The sequence below is a fragment of the Glycine max genome, chromosome 10 (genome assembly GCF_000004515.6).
Source record: "Glycine max cultivar Williams 82 chromosome 10, Glycine_max_v4.0, whole genome shotgun sequence".
In the NCBI taxonomy this organism is placed as follows: Eukaryota; Viridiplantae; Streptophyta; class Magnoliopsida; order Fabales; family Fabaceae; genus Glycine; species Glycine max.
Window position 1 is genome coordinate 47,566 of NC_038246.2, and position 23,020 is coordinate 70,585.

At 34.1% G+C, this 23,020-nt stretch overlaps 2 protein-coding genes across 8 annotated transcripts; one reads left to right on the forward strand and one right to left on the reverse strand.

Annotated features, from left to right (window-relative positions):
- The first annotated feature begins 3,633 nt into the window (after positions 1 to 3,633).
- LOC100800409 (PKS-NRPS hybrid synthetase CHGG_01239) lies at positions 3,634 to 13,420 on the forward strand. 7 transcript variants are annotated; one of them, XR_005886883.1, is made up of 9 exons: positions 3,634 to 3,901; positions 6,868 to 7,237; positions 7,334 to 7,408; positions 9,660 to 9,763; positions 9,844 to 11,039; positions 11,227 to 12,394; positions 12,481 to 12,667; positions 12,902 to 13,188; positions 13,302 to 13,420. XR_005886883.1 is itself a non-coding variant. In XM_014762853.3 (8 exons), the coding sequence occupies exons 5-8, from the start codon at positions 9,662 to 9,664 to the stop codon at positions 12,646 to 12,648; spliced, it is 2,634 nt and encodes an 877-aa protein (XP_014618339.1). In that variant the 5' UTR covers positions 3,634 to 3,901; positions 6,843 to 6,933; positions 7,176 to 7,237; positions 7,334 to 7,408; positions 9,660 to 9,661; the 3' UTR covers positions 12,649 to 13,420. The 7 variants fall into 7 exon arrangements, 6 of the variants coding, with proteins under 6 accessions (XP_014618339.1, XP_040862174.1, XP_006588518.1 ...); XM_014762853.3 differs by having other exon boundaries at positions 6,843 to 6,933; positions 7,176 to 7,237; positions 12,481 to 13,420; XM_041006240.1 differs by having other exon boundaries at positions 12,902 to 13,420.
- A 2,096-nt stretch (positions 13,421 to 15,516) lies between these two features.
- SEO-F3 (sieve element occlusion by forisomes 3) lies at positions 15,517 to 18,683 on the reverse strand. The gene is made up of 7 exons (NM_001254693.1): positions 18,495 to 18,683; positions 18,302 to 18,391; positions 17,275 to 17,687; positions 17,031 to 17,119; positions 16,779 to 16,912; positions 16,218 to 16,700; positions 15,517 to 16,122 (listed from the first exon to the last, which is right to left on the reverse strand). Exons 1-7 carry the CDS (start codon positions 18,681 to 18,683, stop codon positions 15,517 to 15,519), a joined length of 2,004 nt encoding a protein of 667 aa, NP_001241622.1.
- Positions 18,684 to 23,020: the final 4,337 nt, after the last annotated feature.

Here is a 23,020-nt window from a genome sequence, read left to right on the forward strand (position 1 = left end):
CTACGTTTCACTGAAGAGTTGCTGCTTTGAACAAAATGAAAAGCATCAATATACTCACAGTAAGATGGATCACGCTTTGTGGATCTTTGACTTCTTTTCATTGATTTCTTTGGTGCACCTTTAGTGTTGACCTTTGACGGAGGAGGGCACATAGAGTTATGATCAGGGTATGCAATATCTCAAAGTTTACTCTTGAGAGTTAGTTTGCCACACACATCAAGTTCCTCAAATCTTTTAGATATGATCTCAATCTCTTCCTTGATGCTGACTTCGATCTCACATAACCCTTGGTCTGAAAAGCAAAGTCTTCTCCAGAACATATGGACTGAATCCACTGGGATGCTGCCAACAGTATACCTAGAAAACTCACATGCACAAGAAAGACCGAGCGTGCTTCTCATCACACAACCACAAGAAGAGGGATCATTGCCGAGATAACGTAGACGCTCAACCTCACCAACAATCTCATTTAAAGCATTCCTTGAAACCATTCCAACAAGCCTCTTGTATAAGGTTTTTTTAAATACATGTCCAGTCACATGCATACTGGTTTCAAAGGATGCTTTAATTTCAACGTGTTGCAGCGTGATCATGTTGTTCATGGCATCCCAAACACTACACAGGTCTCTAAGGCTATTTTGTAATACTCTTTTTAGAGCCCAATGAGCTTATTCAACCCTACATTTAAAATACACAACAAACATGAAAAATATACAACAATTAAATACCATTTATTAATAATCCTTAATAGAAAAAAAAAGATTTTAATACCTGTTTGTTGTTGTGTTGCCTAGGTGCATGACCTTATTCGTCCAGGCTGTAATAAATTTTTCCTTGTGGGGGATAATCCATGTGTCGTTAATATAGTCAACGAACATTGGCCAAGGTGAACAAGCAATTTGAAACTTCTGAAGGGACTCAGCAAATTCTTGTTCGGACGGACAATCAACCAAAGTACCCCAGTTATTCATCACATAGTCCCAGACATTTTTTTGACCGATTAAAGATTTGCACTTCGTCTTGACATTCTTATCGATATGAAACCTGCACAACAAGTTTGTACACTCCGGGAATACAGTTTTCACTACATTCATCAGTGCTAGGTCTCTGTCAGTGACAATAACAACAGGGAGACGATCAATTCTTAAAAATAGACCTTGAAACCGTTCCAAAGCCCATACAATATTATTAACACACTCACCCTCCAGATATGCAAACCCAGCAGAGAATGTCATCGCCGTTGGTGTCACCCCAACAAAGTCAAGTAGTGGGAGTCTGTACCTGTTTGTTTTGTAGGTACTATCTATAAAAAATACCAGATGACATGCATTGCATAACTTTACTGCATCTGGGTGACACCAAAACAGATCACGCACCACAACTTCATCCTTAAATCTATGTCAATGAATGTATTGATCACGTTCGAGAAGCTTCATCAGATGTTGCATTTCGGTATCAACTCCTCTTATTGAAGAACGATATGCACTTCTTGCATTGTAAATTTGCTTGATCGCGGTGCAACTGTTGGCATTGTGCTCCTTCAACGTTAGCAAGATGTTTTTTGGTTTCACCATCGACTTTGTCATATCAACAATAATTTTCTTTTCATCCTTAGTCAATCGCCCAGCGTATGGATGTCCAACTAAGGACTTGACCAATTCATGATTGTGAATCCCATAGATCAACTTCACCATCCAACCTTCCCCTCCATGCACTGGTTTCCCACGAAGCCTGAAGGGACAACCACATTTCCTACTCCCAATATCTCTTCTAACGAATTTTTTATTCCTACACTTGTACAGACCACTCCTTTCACACCTAATTAACACAAATGAACTTCTTCCTCTGCTACCAGTATCTATGTTAGACCTCATAATCATTGCAACAAATCCATTTTCATGGGCAACTGTTCGAGCCCACTGCAAAATATCATCTCGAGTACCAAAGACCTATAACACAACTCCAACATATTAATTTTTATACGAAACATACGTTCAACCAAATGACTCAAACTAATGAACATGATTACCTGACAGGTATTAAAAGCATTCGAACAATCAACATGTGGTTCATTCGCACCACATTCTTCTTCATTATCATAATCCATATGAACTTCTTGTGACATCGTATAGTCATACGTCCATTGATCTTCGTCCATCTTAACGACATATTATTAAATTATGCATCATACACAAGTAATACAAAAGTTAAAACTAAATTATTTACTTAAACTAAAGTTAACACTATAACTAACAACTAATAAAACATTTTACTATTACAACAAAATACAATTATTTTATCTAAATCATTTAATAATATACCTAAATTATTATACCTAATTAAACCAATTATCCACAATTTAAAAAATATCAAATACAAATATTATAAATTATAATATTCATATATATTAATTTTTTCACAAATTTAAAAACACAACTCCAAAAAAATTAAAAAAATATAATTTCCGGAAGAACTTCTTTCGGAAGAAGCAGTGTGTACTACCGGAAGAAGTTTTTCCGGAAGCTGACACACCTTATTACGAAAGACCTTCTTCCAGAATAAGTAGCATTAACTTTCGGTAGAAGGAACTTCTTCCGGAAGAAGTTTTTACTGAATAACCTTCCTCGTCATTTTACTACTTCTTCTATAACATATGAACACAAAAAAAAAAAAAAACCAAAAAAAACCATAAAATGCGTACCTTTAAGGGAATAAGAAGAACAACTATGATAAAAACCACCAATATTTAACTTTCACCAAACAGCTACTTCCAACAAACTTGCAAAAACCACCCAGCACACAAGACGAGAGTGAAAGTGAAACACAAAGAAAACGTAAAACCGAAAGGCACAATAAATTTAAAGAAAAACAAGACAGTGGCAAAATTGTCATTAAAATTTTACGAAAACCAAAGCTTGCATTAAATATTTTTTAATTCGGATTATTATTATAAAATTTAATGCATATTTAATTCATGTTGTTATAAAATAAATAATATTTATTTAATATATATTAAATTTTTTTAATACAAATAAAATGTTGTCATAAAAAATATTTTTTACTTTTATAAAAATATACAGATTACATAAGTAAATATTTATTATTCAAATTTACATGCGCATTAAATATGCATTAGAAATGTTAGTGATAATTATGTATAATAATAATTTATGTATACTAATATTATTTATTTTATAATGTAATTGATTTATTAGTTTAGTTGGTTAGAGCATTGTCATAATAATCTCGGAATCTTGGGTTTGAGTCTTGATCATTAATTTTTTTAAAAATATTTACAATAAAAACCTTCTTTCGGAAGAAGAACTTTGTATACTGGAAAAAGAAGTTCTTATACGTTCTTCCGGTTGCCACAAGGGCATTTTTGCCCATTCAAAAATTTGCTGGGTGCACCAACAATATTGTTGGGTGTACCTAACATGTCCCTACTGTGTTCGATCTTGCCATCCTCACTTTTTTTTTTTTTTTTTTTGAAAAAAAGTATCTTTAACGGAAACTAGTTTATATAAAATTAAACAACGAAAATAATTACAGAAACTAATTTCACAAAAAGCTAAAAAAGTGGAGGGTGAGAAGAAGAAGAAAAGATTTGTGAATATATCATTGGCTATGAGATACATTTTCAGCCCAACTCAGCCGACGCAATTATTAGCAGCCTAACCCGCTTTACCAATTACCACCCCCGAATGCTAAAATCCCCAAATTTTTAGAATCAAACAAAACTCTCAGTCCAAAGAACCCTATGCCTTCACAAACCCTAACGTCAATTCAAATCGTTTGTTCGCAATTCAATCTCCAAGTGATAAGTACAATTTTCTCTCCCCATTCACTCGCATTGACTTTTGCTAGTTGAAGACCTTCATTGGTGTCAAATTCAGACCAGGTTTCCCCTTCTCCCTCTCTTTTGTTATTGTTATTGATTTTGGTTCCTGTTATGCTTCTGTAACTTTCTTTCTTTCTTCATGTAATCCCTGCAACAAGAATTTTTGTCTCTCTGCTTTATTGTTCCACCCATTAAAACTTACAAGTTATCTGTACTGACAATTGATACAAGTAATTAAAGCGGGTCCATTGATATATCCTGGGAATAGCTTTTTTTTTTTTTTTTTTTTTTTTACATTATCACTTCTATTATTAATTTTTGTTTGGTGTATCAACAAGAACACCTTAAAATTGACAATGTCTTTCAGATTGTATTTAGCACTGCATTTTAGCCAAATGCACTATAACTCGGCCAGCAACACACTTGCACAAAACATTACATGCCTTAATTCCCTTAGAGCGATAGAAAAACTTTGCAGAGAGATACCCTTGATGAGATAACCAACTAGTTTTATAAACTTGACATTGATGGGATCAGTTTTAATTTGTCTGAAAGTATGGAGGTTCTAAAAGTTAGACACTAACCAATTAGTTGGTTGTATTGTTTGCATCAAGTATAAAATCCATTTATGCAAAGTCTTTTTCTATGTGCTATAAAACTGAAATTAATAAATTTAGACTTTTGGTTTCGGTGCTCTAATGAACTTTCAATTGTTCTGTATGATGTTAAACAAAGTTGGAAAGGAGAGAGAAATGGAAAAAGGAAAAAACCCAGAAAAAATGCGTGAAGTGAAATGGGATTGTAAAATTGTGAAAAGATATAATATGTTTATACTTATGCATGTCTATAACAGAGTTTGGTGTTGGGAGAGTCATATCAGGGACACTTCAGGCCTTGTTTTTGGGGCCTGAGGTATGAACTTTTGTTCCAAGCTTTGAGGTGGTGCGTTGGTAGTAAGTACTATAGAGAGAAACAATGAGAACCGAGAGAGTGAATTATCCAAAACAGTTGTGTCAGTGGGTGATTCAGTACTTTGACAAAACTATTAGATATAGAACACGCCCTTTAATATGTTTATTAGTTAATGATGTAAAACGTGTGTTGGAGTTTCATCAATGACAATTGATAATCATGTTTCATCATGTACTACAAATTCATGTTCAACAAACTTCTTCCTCAGCTGGGACATGTTTAACAAACTTCTTCCTTGCACATGCTGGTCTTTTCTTTCTCTTTTAAACTTGAGTTTGTCTATTGTTGTAAAATTGTAAAATTCTTAGCCACAAACATTTCAAGCGGACCAAAATTATGCTGACTTTTTTCTTGAAAATTAAATGTTCTTACAAATGATTTCGCAACTAGCATGTAGTAACAAGTTTGAGGTATATATTTCTGTTAACAATCAAGTGTAACCAATATTTTTTAAGTCTTTCACTTGCTCTCTTTGAACATAGCATTAACACCACTCTCAGAGCCTACGGCACAGTGTTACTTGTTTCTTTCATTAGAGCTATTAAGTGATTAAAATGAAGCAAATAACATCTAAAATGAGGCTATGCTGAAATAGTAGAGAATGAAAAGAAAGGGATTTCATAATTAAGATGGCACATGACCTATGGGGTAATATAAGAATACGATATATGAGCTACAATTGGTACCTGCTAGAACAACAAATGATAGGGGCTGTACGTAGGAGAGGGGAGAGCTGAATCAGTAAAGGACTAAAGAGGAACATAACAGCAGTAGAACAACTCCAGGTGCTCTGTAGTCTGTACACAGCCAATAGCGTGTCTATTTCTTTCTTTGTAAAGTCCTTTTTGAACCAAATATCAATGCACCTCTCTTACTTTTCTGTGAAGAATCGAAATAAAATCTAACGTGTAATATTTTCTAGCTCTCCCTATAATCTAGGTTATGTAATTAACATTACTAACTTTATTTAATTACAGTCAACAGGTGGTCATATTTGGCTAACAGAGCGCGACTTCATTATCAATTAAATATGTGCTGATCTGGCCTTCCCCTGCCATAACCCTTTTATGCTACTTAATTGAACAACAGATTGAGTAAAAGTATTACAAGCCCTTGAAAAATCTTGTTCAGTTATTAGTGGAATGGTGATTAATTTATTGAACTCATTTTATTTTACTTTTTTTTTAAGAAAAAATTTAAGTATGAACTATAAAGTTATACAAGTAAGTGTCTACAGAATAGACCACACACTAACCTGGAAACCTTAATTTCTTTTTCTCAGTAATTATTGAAAAAGTAAGAAATAAAAAGTAGGAGAGAGAGGAGCAACTTCTTTCATTTCAATCTAGTATTCTCGGTGTCTGTTTCTATATTTAAGTCTGATCATATTAAAGGAAATGTAATTGTGAAAACCTTCATAACCGCAAAGATACCCAATCTATAATAGGACTTTAATGGTTGTGATCAATCGTTTACCTGTTTTCCTTGTAGTTTAGTTGATAGAATGGTTATGAAATACCTTTTTCTGATCATAGGTTGTACTATATAAAGCTTAATATAGTTATGCCTGTTACTGTGTTACATTGATTAAGGGTGGATTTGGGTAAATAAATCAATTAAGCATTTATTGAGTTAGTACTCATTGTATAAGCACTTAGATATCATGTAAATTATTTTTATAATTGAAGAAATCAGTTTAAACTATTTTCACACAAGATATAAGTTGTTTTTATTAATTATCCTAGAATGCTTATTGAAATAAGTTGAAAACAACTTATGGACATATCATAAGCTATTTTTCAAGTTTTTGCAGACAATTACAGAAGTGCAGATAAGCCCAAATAAACTTTAAATAAGCTCTTCCAAACACACCTTAATTTGATCATGACTAAGGAATGTGAATGCATGGTTCCAGCTTGAATATATTTGAATGCTGAGAAATGTGATTATTTTAGTAGGCATTAGGTGCCAAATCCAAAGTCTCATATCTATAGATTCTATACTAATGATTGTTGAAACTTCATTGAAGCTCATCAAATTTGCTTCTAAACTAGGAGGCCTAACATGGTTGCTGAACTGAATGTGGGCTCCCACAGACTATGACTTGCCTCAGTTTAAAGGTTTCTCCGCAAGATGCGTACTGATGTGCAGCCTCTATTAAATTCCATCATGCTGAGCAGTTATTTAGTTTTTCAAAGAGGAAGTTGGGGGAGGGGGAACTGTGTTGTTATATTTTATCATTGAATAGTAACTGAGCTATTATATTTTATGATTTAGTACTACTTTTCGTAAACTGTAAACTTTTTCTCACATTGACTAGATGAAAAATGAACATTGTGGATCATGACTCTCTTTTTGACAGCTCAATTTGTTGCAAAATATGAAGCTGTGGATGTAATTGACTTATTGATATCAACATTGAAAGTAAGTCTTCCTTCTTAAATGCTGTCTGTCTCTGATTTGTTGTGATATTCCTTTGTCATCTCCTTTCAATTGTCTCTTCATTCTCTCTATAAACAGGTTTTGTTTCTTCCTGTGTTGGTTGGTGCATTTCTTAATCAATATTTCCAATCTCTTGTTAAATTTGGCATGCAGGTAAAGTTAATATTTTATAATTGCTTCATTAAGCACTGGAAGCTTGCTGCATGCTACCATTTTTGTTAACTTTGTTCAATTCCATATTCTTAAGCTTTTGTTTAGACACCAATTTACTAGTTTTACATAGCAGACATTGCTTTCTCAAGAAAATTTTGATCTCATGTAGTCATATTCTAGTTTAGGATAGGAAATTAATTTGTTTATGTAAAATAGGATAAACTGAGGGATATTTGTGTGTAAACTGAGTCAGAGTACACAGCAGATGCTCGTTTATATAGACTGATAGTAATAATCGCACATAATTAGAGGAGATAAGTTTCTCCTAAATGAGATATGTTTCCTACAAATCAGATCCTAATCAAATCTATACATTAAATATTTCTGATTCTCAACACTCCCCCTCAAGCTGAAGCTTACTAAGCTTTCAGCTTGTTACAAGAAAATCATTTGTTTCCAACAAAAAGATATAAATTGAGCTCCAATAAAGACAATATCTTGAAGACAACTCAGGGATCTTGGTGAAGTCAGGGAATATTGCTTGAAAGAGAGAGCTGGAATACCCACCAGCCTAAGAAAATTCAAAGCAAGTCCCGACTTTCTTAAAACCAACATTTGAAAGCTTCAAACAATATATTAATTTTCATCTGGTCATTCTTTTTAATTTTAGTAGGAATCGATTCTCTCTCTCTTCCCCTTTGCTGTTTTGTATACATGTTACATGAGAGGTTGGAAACTTGGAGACGAGCTCTAGAAACACATGGCTTTCGCCTAAGCAGAAGCAAATCGGAGTATATGGAATGTAAGTTCAACAAAAGAAGGAGAGTTTCTAACTCAGAGGTAAAAATAGGAGACCATATTATCCCTCTAGTCACATGGTTTAAATATCTTGGGTCTGTAATACAGGATGATGGGGAAATTGAAGGGGATGTGAATCATCGCATTCAAGCAGGATGGATGAAATGGAGAAAAGCATCGGGGGTGTTATGTGATGCAAAGGTACCGATCAAGCTAAAGGGAAAGTTTTATCGGACTGCGGTAAGACCGGCGATTTTGTACGGAACAGAATGTTGGGCGGTCAAGAGCCAACATGAGAATAAAGTAGGTGTAGCGGAGATGAGGATGTTGCGGTGGATGTGTGGTAAGACTCGACAGGATAAAATTAGAAACGAAGCTATTAGAGAGAGGGTTGGACTAGCGCCTATTGTAGAGAAGATGGTGGAAAATAGACTTAGGTGGTTTGGGCATGTAGAGAGAAGACCGGTAGACTCTGTAGTGAGGAGAGTAGACCAGATGGAGAGAAGACAAACAATTCGAGGCAGAGGAAGACCCAAAAAGACTATAAGAGAGGTTATCAAAAAGGATCTCGAAATTAATGGTTTGGATAGAAGTATGGTACTTGATAGAACATTATGGCGGAAGTTGATCCATGTAGCCGACCCCACCTAGTGGGATAAGGCGTTGTTGTTGTTGTTGTTGTTGTTGTTACATTTGCATTTTTTATAGTGGGCTGCATGGGTTGGGCCAGGGCCAAACTATTTGAGAATTGAGTCAAATGATTATTTGGCAATTGCTAAATGCACCCTTTAATTGGTAAATGTACCTCATTCCTTTTTTTTAGATACCCAAAATACTTTTTTTTAATCTATATAACTGTAAAATCCTATTCTCTACAGCCAATTCTCATTGTTCCTTAAACCCTTCTTTTTTTCTCCCCTCTCCCTCTTCTCTCATCTGTCAAAGGTATTAGAGTTCTATGTTAATCTTATTCTGATAGGCCCCTAGTGCAGGATGTGGCCCAAGTAAATAAGCCCAAAGTGTGGGGAGTGTATGTGAGGAAGAATACGAGAGCGGAGAGACAATGATGATGTGGCAGTGAGAGAAAGAGAGTGAGGATGGATGGTGAGGTATTCTGTTATAGAGGGACATGGGGGTGAGTGAGGAGGGATTATGATTGTGCGTATCATTCTGTTAGGCAGAGAATACATTCATTCTCTGAGAGGAGCTAGGCTCTGTGGGTAGTAGGTTTTCCCCTACTGCTATTTCTCTTATTTCATCAATAACATACACTTGATTCCTTTCCTTTTTCTCTATTTATGCCTATTTCTGTTCATCTATAAATCTGGTCTGCATCATATTCCATTGTAATCCTACTTCCAATCATATTGTTTACCTAAATTTGTTCATTCAAATTTTCGATTTTACAATTTTCTATTCAAGATGTTACAGTTTTTTTTTTATTTGTGGCTAGACATGGAAGACCATGTTAGTAATATGTATGAGGTGGTGAATATGCCAATTGATGGGGCAGCAAATAAGTCTGATGATTGTAGTGATGCATTCAACACTACAGAGGTAATTGTTAACTATAAATTAATTTTGTTAAGTTATCATCATGTGACCATGAAAGTCTCAATTTTTATTTATATTTTCAGGTCTTTCCTTCCCGAGAAGCTATGTTGAATTGGGCTCGAGATGTTGCAAAAGAGAATGGATTTGTTCTTATTATTTTGAGATCAGAGACATCTACAACTTGTACTAGATCTACAAGATGTAATCAAAGAAAGACATTTGTAATTATGGGCTGTGATAGAAGTGGAAAATATAGAGGACCATACAAGAATGAATTATCCCGGAAGGTGAGTGGTACTAGAAAATGTGAGTGTCCCTTCAAGCTAAAGGGAAAAGCTTTGAAAAAGGCTGAAGGATGGATTGTTAAGGTAATGTGTGGTTGTCACAACCATGACTTAGAGGAAACATTAGTGGGTCATCCATATGCTGGTCGGTTGAGTGCTGAAGAGAAGTCTTTGGTCGATGCTTTGACAAAGAGCATGATGAAGCCAAAAGACATTCTATTGACATTGAAAGATCATAACATGGGTAACGTCACTACTATCAAGCAGATTTACAATGCACGACAGGCTTATCGATCCTCTAAAAAGGGTTCAGAAATGCAGCACCTGTTGAAATTATTGGAACATGATCGATATGTGTATTGGCACAGAAAAGTGGATGATTCCGATGCTATTAGAGACATATTCTGGACACATCCAGACGCCATTAAACTTCTGGGTGCTTTCAACACTGTATTGGTCATTGATAGTACTTATAAAACCACTAGGTATCAGTTACCACTACTTGAGATCGTTGGAGTTACTTCAACCGAGTTAACATTCTCTGCTGCATTTGCTTTTGTGGAGTCTGAGCGAGCTGAAAATTTTACTTGGGCACTAAAAAAATTAAGAGGATTGATTGCCAAAGATGATGACATGCCCCAAGTGATTGTGACTGTTGGAGACATTGCTCTGATGAGTGCAGTGCAGGTGGTCTTTCCAAGCTCTTCTAATTTGTTATGTCGTTTTCATATCAACCAGAATGTGAAGGCTAAATGCAAGTCGATAGTTCATTTGAAGGAGAAACAAGAACTGATGATGGATGCATGGGATGTTGTCGTGAATTCTCCTAATGAGGGTGAATATATGCAGCGTCTGGCATTTTTTGAAAATGTTTGCTTAGATTTTCCTATTTTATGTGATTATGTGAAAAATACATGGCTGATTCCACACAAGGAAAAATTTGTCACTGCATGGACAAATCAGGTGATGCATTTGGGTAACACAGCAACCAATAGGTATGCCCAAACTTATATTTTAATAATTTATCAGGAAAAATATATTATAATGCTAATTATTATTATTTTAAGATTATTCTGTTTATTATTATTATTATTAGGTATAGAATTATTATAATAATAATTATTATGCTACTTATTATGTTAATTATTATTATAAATATTATTATTATGTGTTACTTGATAGGGTTGAGGCGACACATTGGAGATTGAAGACTTTGCTTCAAGATAGCAAGGAGGATATGTGTAGTTATTGGGATGCTATGAAGAACATCATTACATTGCAACACAAAGAGATTGAGGCGTCATTCGAGAAAAGCATAAATGTAGTGGAACACCGGCATAATACTCCATTTTACATCAAATTGGTGGGATTTGTATCAAGGAGTGCATTAAGTCATATAATTGATGAGTATGATCGAGTTAAGACTGCTGGTATTGATAGTTCTATCTGTGGGTGCATAGTTAGAACCACACATGGTCTACCTTGTGCATGTGAACTTGCTAGGTACAATACGATGTGTCACCCAATTCCCTTGGAGGCGATTCATGTTCATTGGAGGAAATTAAAGTTTAGTGACCACGTATCAAATGATGAGGGGACTGAGTTATCATTGCAACCTGAAATTGGTGCTTTGTACAACCGATTTCAGGAACTTGATTATGCTGGGAAAATTATACTAATGGCTAAATTGCATGAAATAGCATTTCCTGTTAAAATTTCCAAGTGTCCACCTCTTGAAGAGGTAGGGACAAAGCATGCTCTAGAGGGTCCACGGTTGAAAAGTGATGGATCAACTAAATTTGATCCTTCGTATTGGGAGCATGTTCATGCATTGCACCCTACCCATGATATCACAAAATCTCTCCCTTCATCTCAGAAACCAGTCCATGAGTCTAAACGCAGGAGAGTTCTGCCAATGATGGACCAATTTCCGGTTGAGATCCATCCATTTATTGAAGACATTATTGATGTGAAAGGAGATTCAAATTGTGGTTATCGTGCTGTTGCAGCTCAACTTGGTATGGGTGAGGAATCGTGGGCTCTAGTCCGTCAGGATTTAATTAGAGAGCTTCAACAGTGGCAAGATAATTATGCCAAACTCTTTGGTAGCAATGACCGAGTGGCTGAATTGAGGCAATCTTTGTATGTTGGCAAGCAGGCATCTGTTGCTAGTTGGATGACCATACCAGATATGGGCTATGTAATTGCCTCAAGATATAACGTGGTCCTGGTCACTTTATCCTTACAAGAGTGCATGACTTTTTTCCCTCTTAGAGGACGACCACCACTATCTCAGTCAAGTTACCGTCTTATTTCCATTGGGTTTGTGCATAAATGTCACTTTGTACAGGTATGATATGATGCATTTTATTTTAAATTAAATCTTTAATTTATTTAAGTTACTGACTTTGTTTAATTTTGACTAATAATATACAGGTTGTTTTGAAGGCTGACTCAGTGTTACCTCCCACCGCTTTGCAGTGGTCAAGATATTGTAATGCTGAATCTCGTTCTTGGGAAACTTCATATGTTAGTCGTATGCAACAATTTAGGTCATTGTTTCCACAAAAAGAAATAGGTTATGTAGACATTATTGAGGATTAATTAGTGCTGGACCCTCCAGGTTAGGTTTCCTGTCCTTCCTCTCGTGTTCTGAAAGTTGGTTCATGCCAATCCTGTGTAACTTTTTTCATTTACTTAAATGTAATCCCTGCAACAAGAATTTTGTCTATATTTTATTTTCCTCCGATTAAAACTTGTTGATTGACTTGTTATCTGTAATGATGCTTGATACAGATTATTTGTTTAATGCCTAAGACTAACAACCCATGGAAACCTTTTTGAACCTGACGTGCAGGTCACAGACTACTTAATATTATAAGGAGGGTTGCTAGGATATCTTTAGAAATCCAAGGGTTTTGGTACAACTGTTTTTTGAACCAATGGTTAAATGAGTTTGAGCACACCATGGAAGAGTGTCTCAATGTAGAAGAAAACCCTTAAATTTCCGAGGATATCATAGAATTTCGCACAATACAGTGCGTGTATTGAATACTAAAGCATCAAGTGCTGACTGTTAGGCACAAGCAAAAACTCCTGCAGAAGTACAATATAGAAGAAAAACAGGATAATTGATATAGCTCGGTGATACTTTTCAAGTCTTTTAATTTATTTTTGGATCAGTAATCTTTTAATTTGTTTGTACTCTGGTGATGGATTACACTATTACTAATATTTTTTCTATGGCATATCTGCAGTGAACACACTTGCACAAAACATTACCTGCCTTATTGCCCTTTAGAGCTAGAGAGGATTTGCAGAGTATTCTTGATGATATGACTTACTAGTTTTATAAACTTGACATTGATTGGATCAATTTTAATTTGTGTTGAAGTCTGGGGGTTCTATAAACTAGACACCAATTAGTTGATTGAGTTGTTGACATTATTAAGTATAAAAATGCATTGATGTTAGGTCTTTTCTATGTGCTATAAAACTGAAATTAATAAAATTTAGACTTAGGGTTTCGGCGCTCTAAAGCACTGTCAATTGTTTCATATGATATTAAAAGAAAATGAAAAGGAGAGAAATGGAAAATGCCCAAAAACTCCGTATAAGCCCAATCCGTAAGGTTTTTTTTGTCAAAAATGTGTATTACAAAATAATTTAAAATTAATGGCCCAATCAAGAATTAAACTTATGACTTTAATGTTATTAATATAACACTCTAACCAATTAAGTTAATAGTTCAACTATGTTATAAAATAAATAATGTTGTTATATATAATATTAAAATTTTTAATGTATATCTAATGTGCATGTAAATTTAAATAATAAATTTTGTGATAATTAATTTTGATATAATTCATATAAATTATTTAATTTGTATATTTTTTATTTATTATTAAAAAATTAATATATTAATAAATTAAAAAAATATTTTTTAAAAAAATACTTACGAATCACATAAGTTTCATACAAATTAGGTGATCCGTATGAATCATACGAATTACATAATCCATATGATTCATCCGAATTTGATATCAAATATAAAAAAAGTGTTTGGTCTCATTAAATGAAGAATATTTTGGAGAGTTAAGACCTTGATTGTTTATATTGGAGACGACAAAAGTAACAACTAAAAACATGTTTCATCAATAACAATTGATAATATTGATTGATTTTTTATTTAATTTTTATTTAATTAGAATGGTGGGATTCGAGTTCAGTAATAACTTATAGGTACTATGGTATATAAGTATTTAAAATGTGAATGAAATATTTATTTTGAAAATATATATTGAACATTCTTTGTATTGAATTTTGGATGGTTCTCTCAAAAGCATGGGCAAAAATTTTGTATTTTATTTTTAGGCAAAATTGCATTTTGGTTCCCCTAGTTGTCTTTAGTTTCCGATTTTAATCCCTCTTTAAAATTGTTTACGCATTTTGTCTTCCTATTTTATCTAATCACGCAATCTTGATCCTTAAGTCTAGATTTAGACTGTTACAAAAGGATATTGATTGTCACGTGTCTCATTCTGATTGGACGATAACTGTCACGTATCATGTTTCAATTGGATGTTGATTCTATGGACGATGAAATGCATTGTTGTCATTGGCCAATCAGAATATGACACATGACATCTATCGTCCAATCAGAACGTGACACGTGGCCGTCAACATTCTTTTGTAACAGTCAACGTCTAAATCTGGACTTGGGGACCAAGATTGTGTGATTGAATAGAAAATGAGGATAAAATGCATGAATAACTTTAATGGGGGACCAAAATCGAAATTGGAGACAACTAGAGGGACAAAATGTCTTATTTTTATTTTGCATTTTCAATTTTGAAAGAAAATTGTACATAGTTATTTTACATGAGATGAAATTATGTTATTAAATATGATTAAAATTGAATGGATTAGCAGTGAAGTACTAGAAAAAAGAGAACAGGGGAAAAGTTCAAATTCTGTTGCCTCAAACAAAATTACTTCATGAAAAAAAAAATATTCGTCAAAGCTTGATTCATATTCAATGTTTTTTTTATAAAAAAAAAATGGCATGTTAGATATGATGAGGTATGGTTCATATTCATAAATAGGTTTGATTACCCTTGTACACATTCAATTTTTTTATAAGACTTATACACATTCAATTATATATAAAATCTCTATTTCTGATCGACAAAAAACTTTAATGGAGTCGTGAAGTGCTAAAAGATTGAAGAAAAAAGAGAACAAGGGAAGAGTTCAAATTCTGTGTGTACAGAATTTATTTATTCAATCATCTAATTCAGAACATACAAAAGATGCCATTATTTAATTTTTGCCCATTCAAGGACAAATGAAGTGGCCGTAAGGGGCAACGCACTTGTTTAGGCATACATACATATATATAGTAAAAAAGAAACACACTTTGAATTCAAGTTCATGTTTCTCCAAAACAAGCCTGGTTGAATGACTCAAGCTTTAGGTTGCGGTTGTGGACCTCGATTTAATAGCATGGTCAGCAACATTACCACCATGACAGCACTTGTAATTAACAGATGTGACCTCCATCACACGTCCACAAGAGGCATTTGGGCATGTTATGGTTGCTAGGACATCCAAAGTGTTAAATTCACATGGTTGAGGAGCAGGTAGATCACGTTGTGTGTCATAATATTCTTGGAATGCAATGTCAAAGCCTTCTTTGACAAGCACTCTTTCTTTCCACTTTTCAAAATCTGCCACAGTTTGATACATAGGTTGGCCGTGACCCAGAATCCTCACATTGGACCCTTTGCTCAGAATGGCCCATCCTTGTGTATCCTGCTTGAGGCAGAGCAGAGACCTGATAATTTCTTGGATCTCACAGTCCAAATTCTCGGAGTGCTTCTTTTGCCTTTTGCCTTCTATGCCAATCCAGAATCGAGGAACTATCTTGGGGTCATCCTTTCCTAAATGGTAATAGTCTATTATTGCATCTGCCCTCCTTATTGTATCGTGCCTTTTAATTTTATCCACTGCCACAGTGAATTCTCGGGTCCACTTGTCGCTACCTCCATATATGAAGATATACCTATCACCTTTCACCTGATAGAGATAATTGCATATATGTATATACATTAAGTTGATTGACTTTTGTAATGATCAACTCAAAAATCATAGTTGTTTGATTTGGTTTTTACCTGTATACCATGAAGATTTGTTTTCTTGACCTCATCCCAGAACCATTTCCATTTCTGAGCAAGTAGGTAAGCATCGGATTTTCTGAAAGGGAATGCGTGGATCCCCCATTCGAAAATGATGTCCAAGGCATCATCGTTCAACAGGACACCTTGAGGCTTCACCACCGGAAGGATAGGTTTACCATGGAACCTGAGATCCTCTTCAATTAGCCTGATGCCAGGTAAGGGTACTTGAGCGTACTCCACCACGTACCACTTTATGTCACTCTTCAAAGTGTTGAAAAGTTCCCTCCTAGCATCCCCCCATTTGTTCTCGATCGGGATCCACAAAATCTTGAATTCCTCTTTCTTGAAACCGCTCTTGTCATTCGGATCTTCCACAAGTCTCTCATAGATTGAATTCAGAAGCCGAATCTCGTCTTCAATTCTGTCCAGCCCCGAAATGAACAGCAACACATACTTCTCCTTGAAAACCTCAACATTCTATATATTCACAAAAAACATATATAAGTTATAGCAAGTGTTGATAGAGAGTTTGTAAAATCATTTAATGGTACGGACCACATTTCTGTTGGCGTTGCCATCATATATTTGAGACTTGTATCCATTTTGATTGATCAGAAGCTTCAAAAAGTCGACGATGTCTTTAGGCTTTTTAAAGGCCTTCTTACGTCTCCGGTAGTCTTCTATACTAGCTGCACCAATAAACGAGATCGAGGGAGTAATTTCTTTTCATTACGTTAAGTAGAAACTAGAAATTTGAAAGGATATTAATTGAAGGAAGCACGCGAAAACACTAATAAAGCACACAACCTTTTTGTTGCTCGCATATCTCCAGGTGATGCTTGAACTCATCCAGAGCGGTAGAAAGTTTGCCACGGAAGTCCGATAATGCATAGTTCCTGAAACACAGAAAAAGTTTATCAATTTGTTAATAACATTTCACAAAAAAAATTAAATAATAATAGCATTTCTAACTTTAATATAAATAATGAATTATATAAGAAAAAATCTATAACCAGAAGAAAAAAAGATTAATTAGTAAACATTAACTTACGAAACACCCTGGATGTTGGTGTTGCAAGCGACGAGGGAAGCGACAACCCAGTAAACAAGGAGGGGGATGAGTTGCAATGCATCTGATAGAGCGGGAACATCCTCAGTCTCATAAGTTTCATCAGAAGACAAGGTTCCCCACCGTCTGATCTTCTCAACGGCCTCCATGACCAACTTCACTGTTGCGTTGATATCAGTCACGGGAAGCTGTCTGTGTTGGATTTGATTCAGCAGTCTCAACGAGTTTCCCAGAGGGTCTGATGCCTGCTGAAGGTTCCAGAAATTTCCATACTCCAAAGCGAAAGCCGCTAGAGCTATCAGCGCTTTTGCGTCCCAAGAGTACTTTCTCAGTTGTTGAAGAATCCGAAGGGTTGTTTGGTGTGCGTTTTCTGGCCCCCAAGGTAGGGTCATCATCTGCCACACCAATCATATATATGTCAAAATCATGATCAAGACTTCTATCAACTCAATCTTCTTAATTATCAGACTTTCTCCTATACTTTAACATATTTCATTTTTACTGTTTAAATATTTTAAACAGCTCTCAGTTACACATCAACTTTTTTTTTTTTTTTTTTTTACATTTTAATAAACAACTCTTTTCTCTAAACCAGCAACTTTTTTTTTTTTTTTACTAAATAATGAATGTACAATTATCTTCACATTCTTATATATATGTTTTATCTCAATAATTAATTTTTAGAGTATATGTACCAACAATATATACAATAAAGTAGTTTAACACTGAATTACATATCACTATGTATATAATAAATTTTTTATTTTTTATAATAATTATAATGTTGATTTTAATTCATTATAATTTTTTTACAGATTATATTTAGTCATTAATTAAACTCTAAATTTTTATGCTGAAAATGCATAACCTTTGTTAGTTATTAAACCGACACTGCATAATTGGGACAAAAGAAAATAAGAGCTGCTGTTTGACGAGTGCTTAATTATAAGCATCAGTTCCAATAACAAAAACTTTTGAAAATATAAATGCGACAAATTAAAATATATACCTGGCACGACATCAGCTTCAGAGTGGAGAATTCTGGTTTGAAACTGCTTATGGTTATGGGATTTCCTAAAAATCCATTGGGCTCATCTATCTGTACGTAAGACACCGAAATATATTACTGAGACGGTTTTGTTAAAATTATTAAAAAAAAGGAATAACGCATGTCATCACTAAGATTGCATTTTGTTAATTACCTTAAGAAGAGCCCCAACAATTCGAGTTGATAGCTTGATAATGTTGGACACGACGTTGAAGAGGGGCTCATTATCGAACATCTCGTCGTCGTAAGTGTGGGATACATAAACTTTTTCAACGATCTCAGTATTACTCAAATTAAATGGGTTGGGAAGCAGAGGCTTTAGTTGAGTGTTGGAGATCGACATGTCGGTAATCGATCAGCTTCGTAGCTAGGTTTGGATGCGAATGAGTGATGTATGTTTTGTGATATCATTAAGTTGCTCAACCTATTTATATATAGCTTAAGATCCTTTGAGGCTTTACACTAATAATAATTAATAACTTTAGCTAAGATGAGAGTGCTTTGAGTAAATTATACACAGCAAGCGTACGTGAAACGTGCCGCCCTGATGCAAAGTTCAGCTTTACCCCTTATGGTACATTCGTACGAGACGTTCGTGAGTCACGATATGATAAAGGATATAGTTGGCATTTTCTTGTAATTTCACGAAACTACTACTGTGTTTTTCTTCTAGTGGTGGAATTAATTTCCTGAAACTTTCGCTTTTATAAAAGATGGTAGCTCACTTGTCTAAAGTTTCAAGGCAAGAAGATTACACAGGACAAAGTTACCTTAGATGACAATGATTTGCTTCCTATGTTGGAGTTTACTGAAACTTTTGCTTTCCAGAAGGATGTAAGCTGAAGGTCACGTTTGTCCAAAGCTTCAAGGCAAGAAATTTCACAAGTCTTGATAGTTTTTTTTTTTTTTTTTGGTCAGCTACACAGGTCTTGACAGTGAATTTTGTTCCCAGGATTTTTACCTAATTTTGATTTATACTTACTCTTTTTTTTTTTTATTTCTACTGCTGTATTCTAAATTATAGTATTGGAAAAGTGTAGAATCAAAATTCACTTTGGGTTATGTTAAGTCAGAAGCGTTTGACTTTTAGTTGAATGACGTGTTTATAAATGAAAATTTGCCCCCGCATCTAAAGTATAAAATTGTGGTGTACATCATCAACTACAAATGCAATATGCAAATAAATACAAGTAAAAAGGTTCATTTAAGTTGATTAATTGACCTAAAAAACTCAATACAAATAGAAAAACGCATGCATGGAATCATTGCCGGTCTATCCTTTCAAATATTATCTTGTATTAATTTTTTTTTTTTTAACCAAATCTTTGATTACGCTTAAAAGTTAGATCTTTCTAGTTATTATTAATTAGTAATAGAAGCTACACATGAGCAATGGTTGCATTGTAATTGCGTTATCTTGAAGCATTAGGCTACTATAATTGCGGTGAAATTAGGCATAATCATATTTCTTTTTGTCCATCTTTATAATTTTGTTAGTTTGTCAATATTTCATCCATTTGCATCATATAAGATTTGTCCAAAGTACTACTGCCAAACATTTTCCTTTTTCAGAAAGACCGACCAAAGGTTAAGGCAAGTATATTATATTGGGCAATGCTACCACAAGCGAGGTACAAAACTACAACGAATAATCTTAGTTAAAAGCGAGACTTGTTCTAAATTCACTTCAATCGATGCCGACAAAGACGATGGTGTGTCAAAGAAGCAAACCATGAAATGGCGAAATTATAACTTTTATAATAAGCTCACCAATTTTTTTATATAATAGTTTATGAAGGAGCAAAATAAATACAATATAATCATTTAGTGTGAAGCTATATATATATATATATATATATATATATATATATATATATATATATATATATGGATTTCATGAGTTGAAAACTGCGAAGTTATATATAGAGAAAGAAAATTTAACCTTTTAATTCTAAATAGACATTAAACATAATATGAAAAAAAGTGTGGGCGCCAGCTAACTTTTCATTACTGTCTTATAATTAAAGATTTATCTTCAAACTATGCGCAATCTTAATCCTAAGATCTTATCGTCTTAATTATTATTAATTTCATATTCTCAATTTTTATTATTGTGAAATTTTGTTACTTAAATTTGGTTTCAATTTTATATAAGAATTCAATCAATCTACCTAATTTAATTCTAACAGATAATCATTAATCCTAACCACATGCTTTCTATCTATGTAAAGAGAAATTATTGCATAAAAATGAATAAAATCTCATTGTGTTCCCATACTCTGAAAACTAAATGTGGAAGAGTACCTCGATTAGCCATAATGGAGTGATGAAAGGTTGGTAAAGATCAAGATTGATATTTTATGATCTTCTAAATGTAGAGAGCTTGGGGATAAAGAGAAAAAGAGAGGAGCACAATTGTACGTTTTGTCGCTTCTCTTTACAAATGAGGACCATAACCTCTTGGATTGGTAAGTGCTGCCATCAGTTACCCCAATTTTGATAATTATAATTTAACTCCTCGTCAAATTATAATATCACTAGTGGTATCTACACAATTAGCATTTCATGGCAAATATCCTTACAATCATTATGAATGTGTTAGACTTCATGAGCTCAAAATTTGCCATTACATGCCTTGAACATATTCCAAAATACTTGTCCATTGATTATATCCGCACGTAGAACCAAATCAATTTTTATTGTATCAATCACAATTCACAACCAAACCCTTTAATAATGATCACTAATGCTGACAAAATCAAATGACATAGACTCATCATGAAATGTGTAGCATGCAAATTACATGAAAGTGGCATGTACACGTCTATTTCTAACTGGTCCTACTTTACCTCAATGAGATCAATTAATAACCTTAATGTACAAAGTGTAATAAATGAATAATAAAACATATATATATATATATATATATATATATATATATATATATATATATCCAAAAGTTAATGTATGCATACATAAAATCTAACAGAGAACATAAAATACATAAAAGTGACTAACTTCCACTAAACCAAAGATTCCTCGAACTGTAAAACACTCATGTGAGCAACATGCTCATGAAAGACCTTGGGTGAAAGTCCCTTAGTAAGAGGATCTACTATCATGGAGTTTATCTTTATGTGTTCTATGAAAATTTGTCTACTCTATACTCTTTCCTTAACAACTAAGAACTTGATGTCAATATGCTTCGACTTGGTCGAGCTCTTATTGTTGTTAGAATACAATACAACTGATTTATTGTGACAATATAACTTAGGTGGTCTTTCAATTCCTTCCACAATTTCCAGCCCTATAACAAAATTTCTCAGCCATATTCCATGATTTGATGCCTTATAGCATGCCACAAATTCTGCCGCCATAGTGGATGAAGTAGTAAGGGTTTTCTTGGCACCGCACCAAGAAACCGCACCACCAACTAACATGAAAATGTAGCATAAAGTGGATCTCAAACTATCTAGGCATCCTGCAAAATCTGAGTCAGAATATTTAGTGATCTCCAACTGATCTGACCTCTTGTATGTGAGCATATAATACTTTGTTCTCTTCAAATACCTCATAACTCTGTTGGCTTCTTTTCAATGATCCATTCCTGGATTGCTTAAATATATGCCTAATACCCAACTATGTATGCTATATTCGGACGCGTACATATTTGGGCATACATCAAACTCCCTACATCTAATGCATAGGGAATCTTCTGTATTTTCTGAATTTCCAAATTTCCTTTTGGGTAATGTTTGAGATTGAACTTGTCTCCCTTAGGAACTGGAGTATCATCGGATTTACATTCATGCATGTCAAACCTTTTAAGTACTTTTTCGATATAGCTCCTTTGTGATAATCCTAGAATACCCCGAGATCGATCTCGGTGTATTTGAATTTATAATACAAAGGAGGCGTCACCAAGATCTTTCATTTCGAAGTTTCTTGATAGAAATCTCTTGATTTCGTGCAACATACCTATATCATTAGTGGCAAACAGTATGTCATCAACATATAAAATTAGGAAAATGTACTTGCTCCCACTGAATTTGTGATACACACAATCATCAACAAGATTCATCTTGAAATCAAATGAGAGAATTACTTGATGAAATTTGTTGGAGGCGCATATTGCAGCTGCGGCTCTCTTCTTGGCTTGATGTTGGAGGCCCGCGTTGTTCTCTCTGAGATTGGGAAATTAGAAATTTATAATCAAAAGATGGTAAGAGAAAGAGAGGGGGATGAGAGTTTAATTTAAGAAGAACGGAAAATGAAAATATTCTAGGTATGTTAAATGTTTTGTTTGTTTAAAATTTTTGGGGTGGGTCTTGTTCCCTCTCACGGAATGCATTTTGGGATTTTCAGGAAATCCATTGCAATTGCTACACTAGAATGCATTTTGTTTGAAATTTGGCCATTTGGTTAATTATTTAGAGAAATGTGATTGGAATCTGCATGAAGGAATATGATATGTTGATACTTGTTTCAAGTTCTCACGATCTTATTGGAATAAGGAAATGTTGGCTATCTAAAACTACTCTTTATGAAAAATTTTGGATGGAAGCGGTTAAACAAACCTTAGTTAGAAGATCAAATACCAGACTCCACATTTGCCATGATTAAGTTCTTCATTCCTTTTTTTATTCCTTTCAAAAGTCCAATATTTGCAAGGTTGAAGTA

What these genes read in the sequence shown, in the direction of transcription:
- LOC100800409 (XM_014762853.3), top strand. Translation starts at nt 9,662, where the DNA reads ATGGAAGACCATGTTAGTAATATGTATGAGGTGGTGAATATGCCAATT. An exon ending in ATGCATTCAACACTACAGAG is followed by an intron (nt 9,764 to 9,843) that starts GTAATTGTTAAC and finishes TTATATTTTCAG; the next exon opens with GTCTTTCCTTCCCGAGAAGC. An exon ending in ATAAATGTCACTTTGTACAG is followed by an intron (nt 12,395 to 12,480) that starts GTATGATATGAT and finishes AATAATATACAG; the next exon opens with GTTGTTTTGAAGGCTGACTC.
- SEO-F3 (NM_001254693.1), bottom strand. Translation starts at nt 18,683, where the DNA reads ATGTCGATCTCCAACACTCAACTAAAGCCTCTGCTTCCCAACCCATTT. An exon ending in TGAAGCTGATGTCGTGCCAG is followed by an intron (nt 17,688 to 18,301) that starts GTATATATTTTA and finishes TTGGTGTGGCAG; the next exon opens with ATGATGACCCTACCTTGGGG. An exon ending in GATATGCGAGCAACAAAAAG is followed by an intron (nt 16,913 to 17,030) that starts GTTGTGTGCTTT and finishes TTATTGGTGCAG; the next exon opens with CTAGTATAGAAGACTACCGG.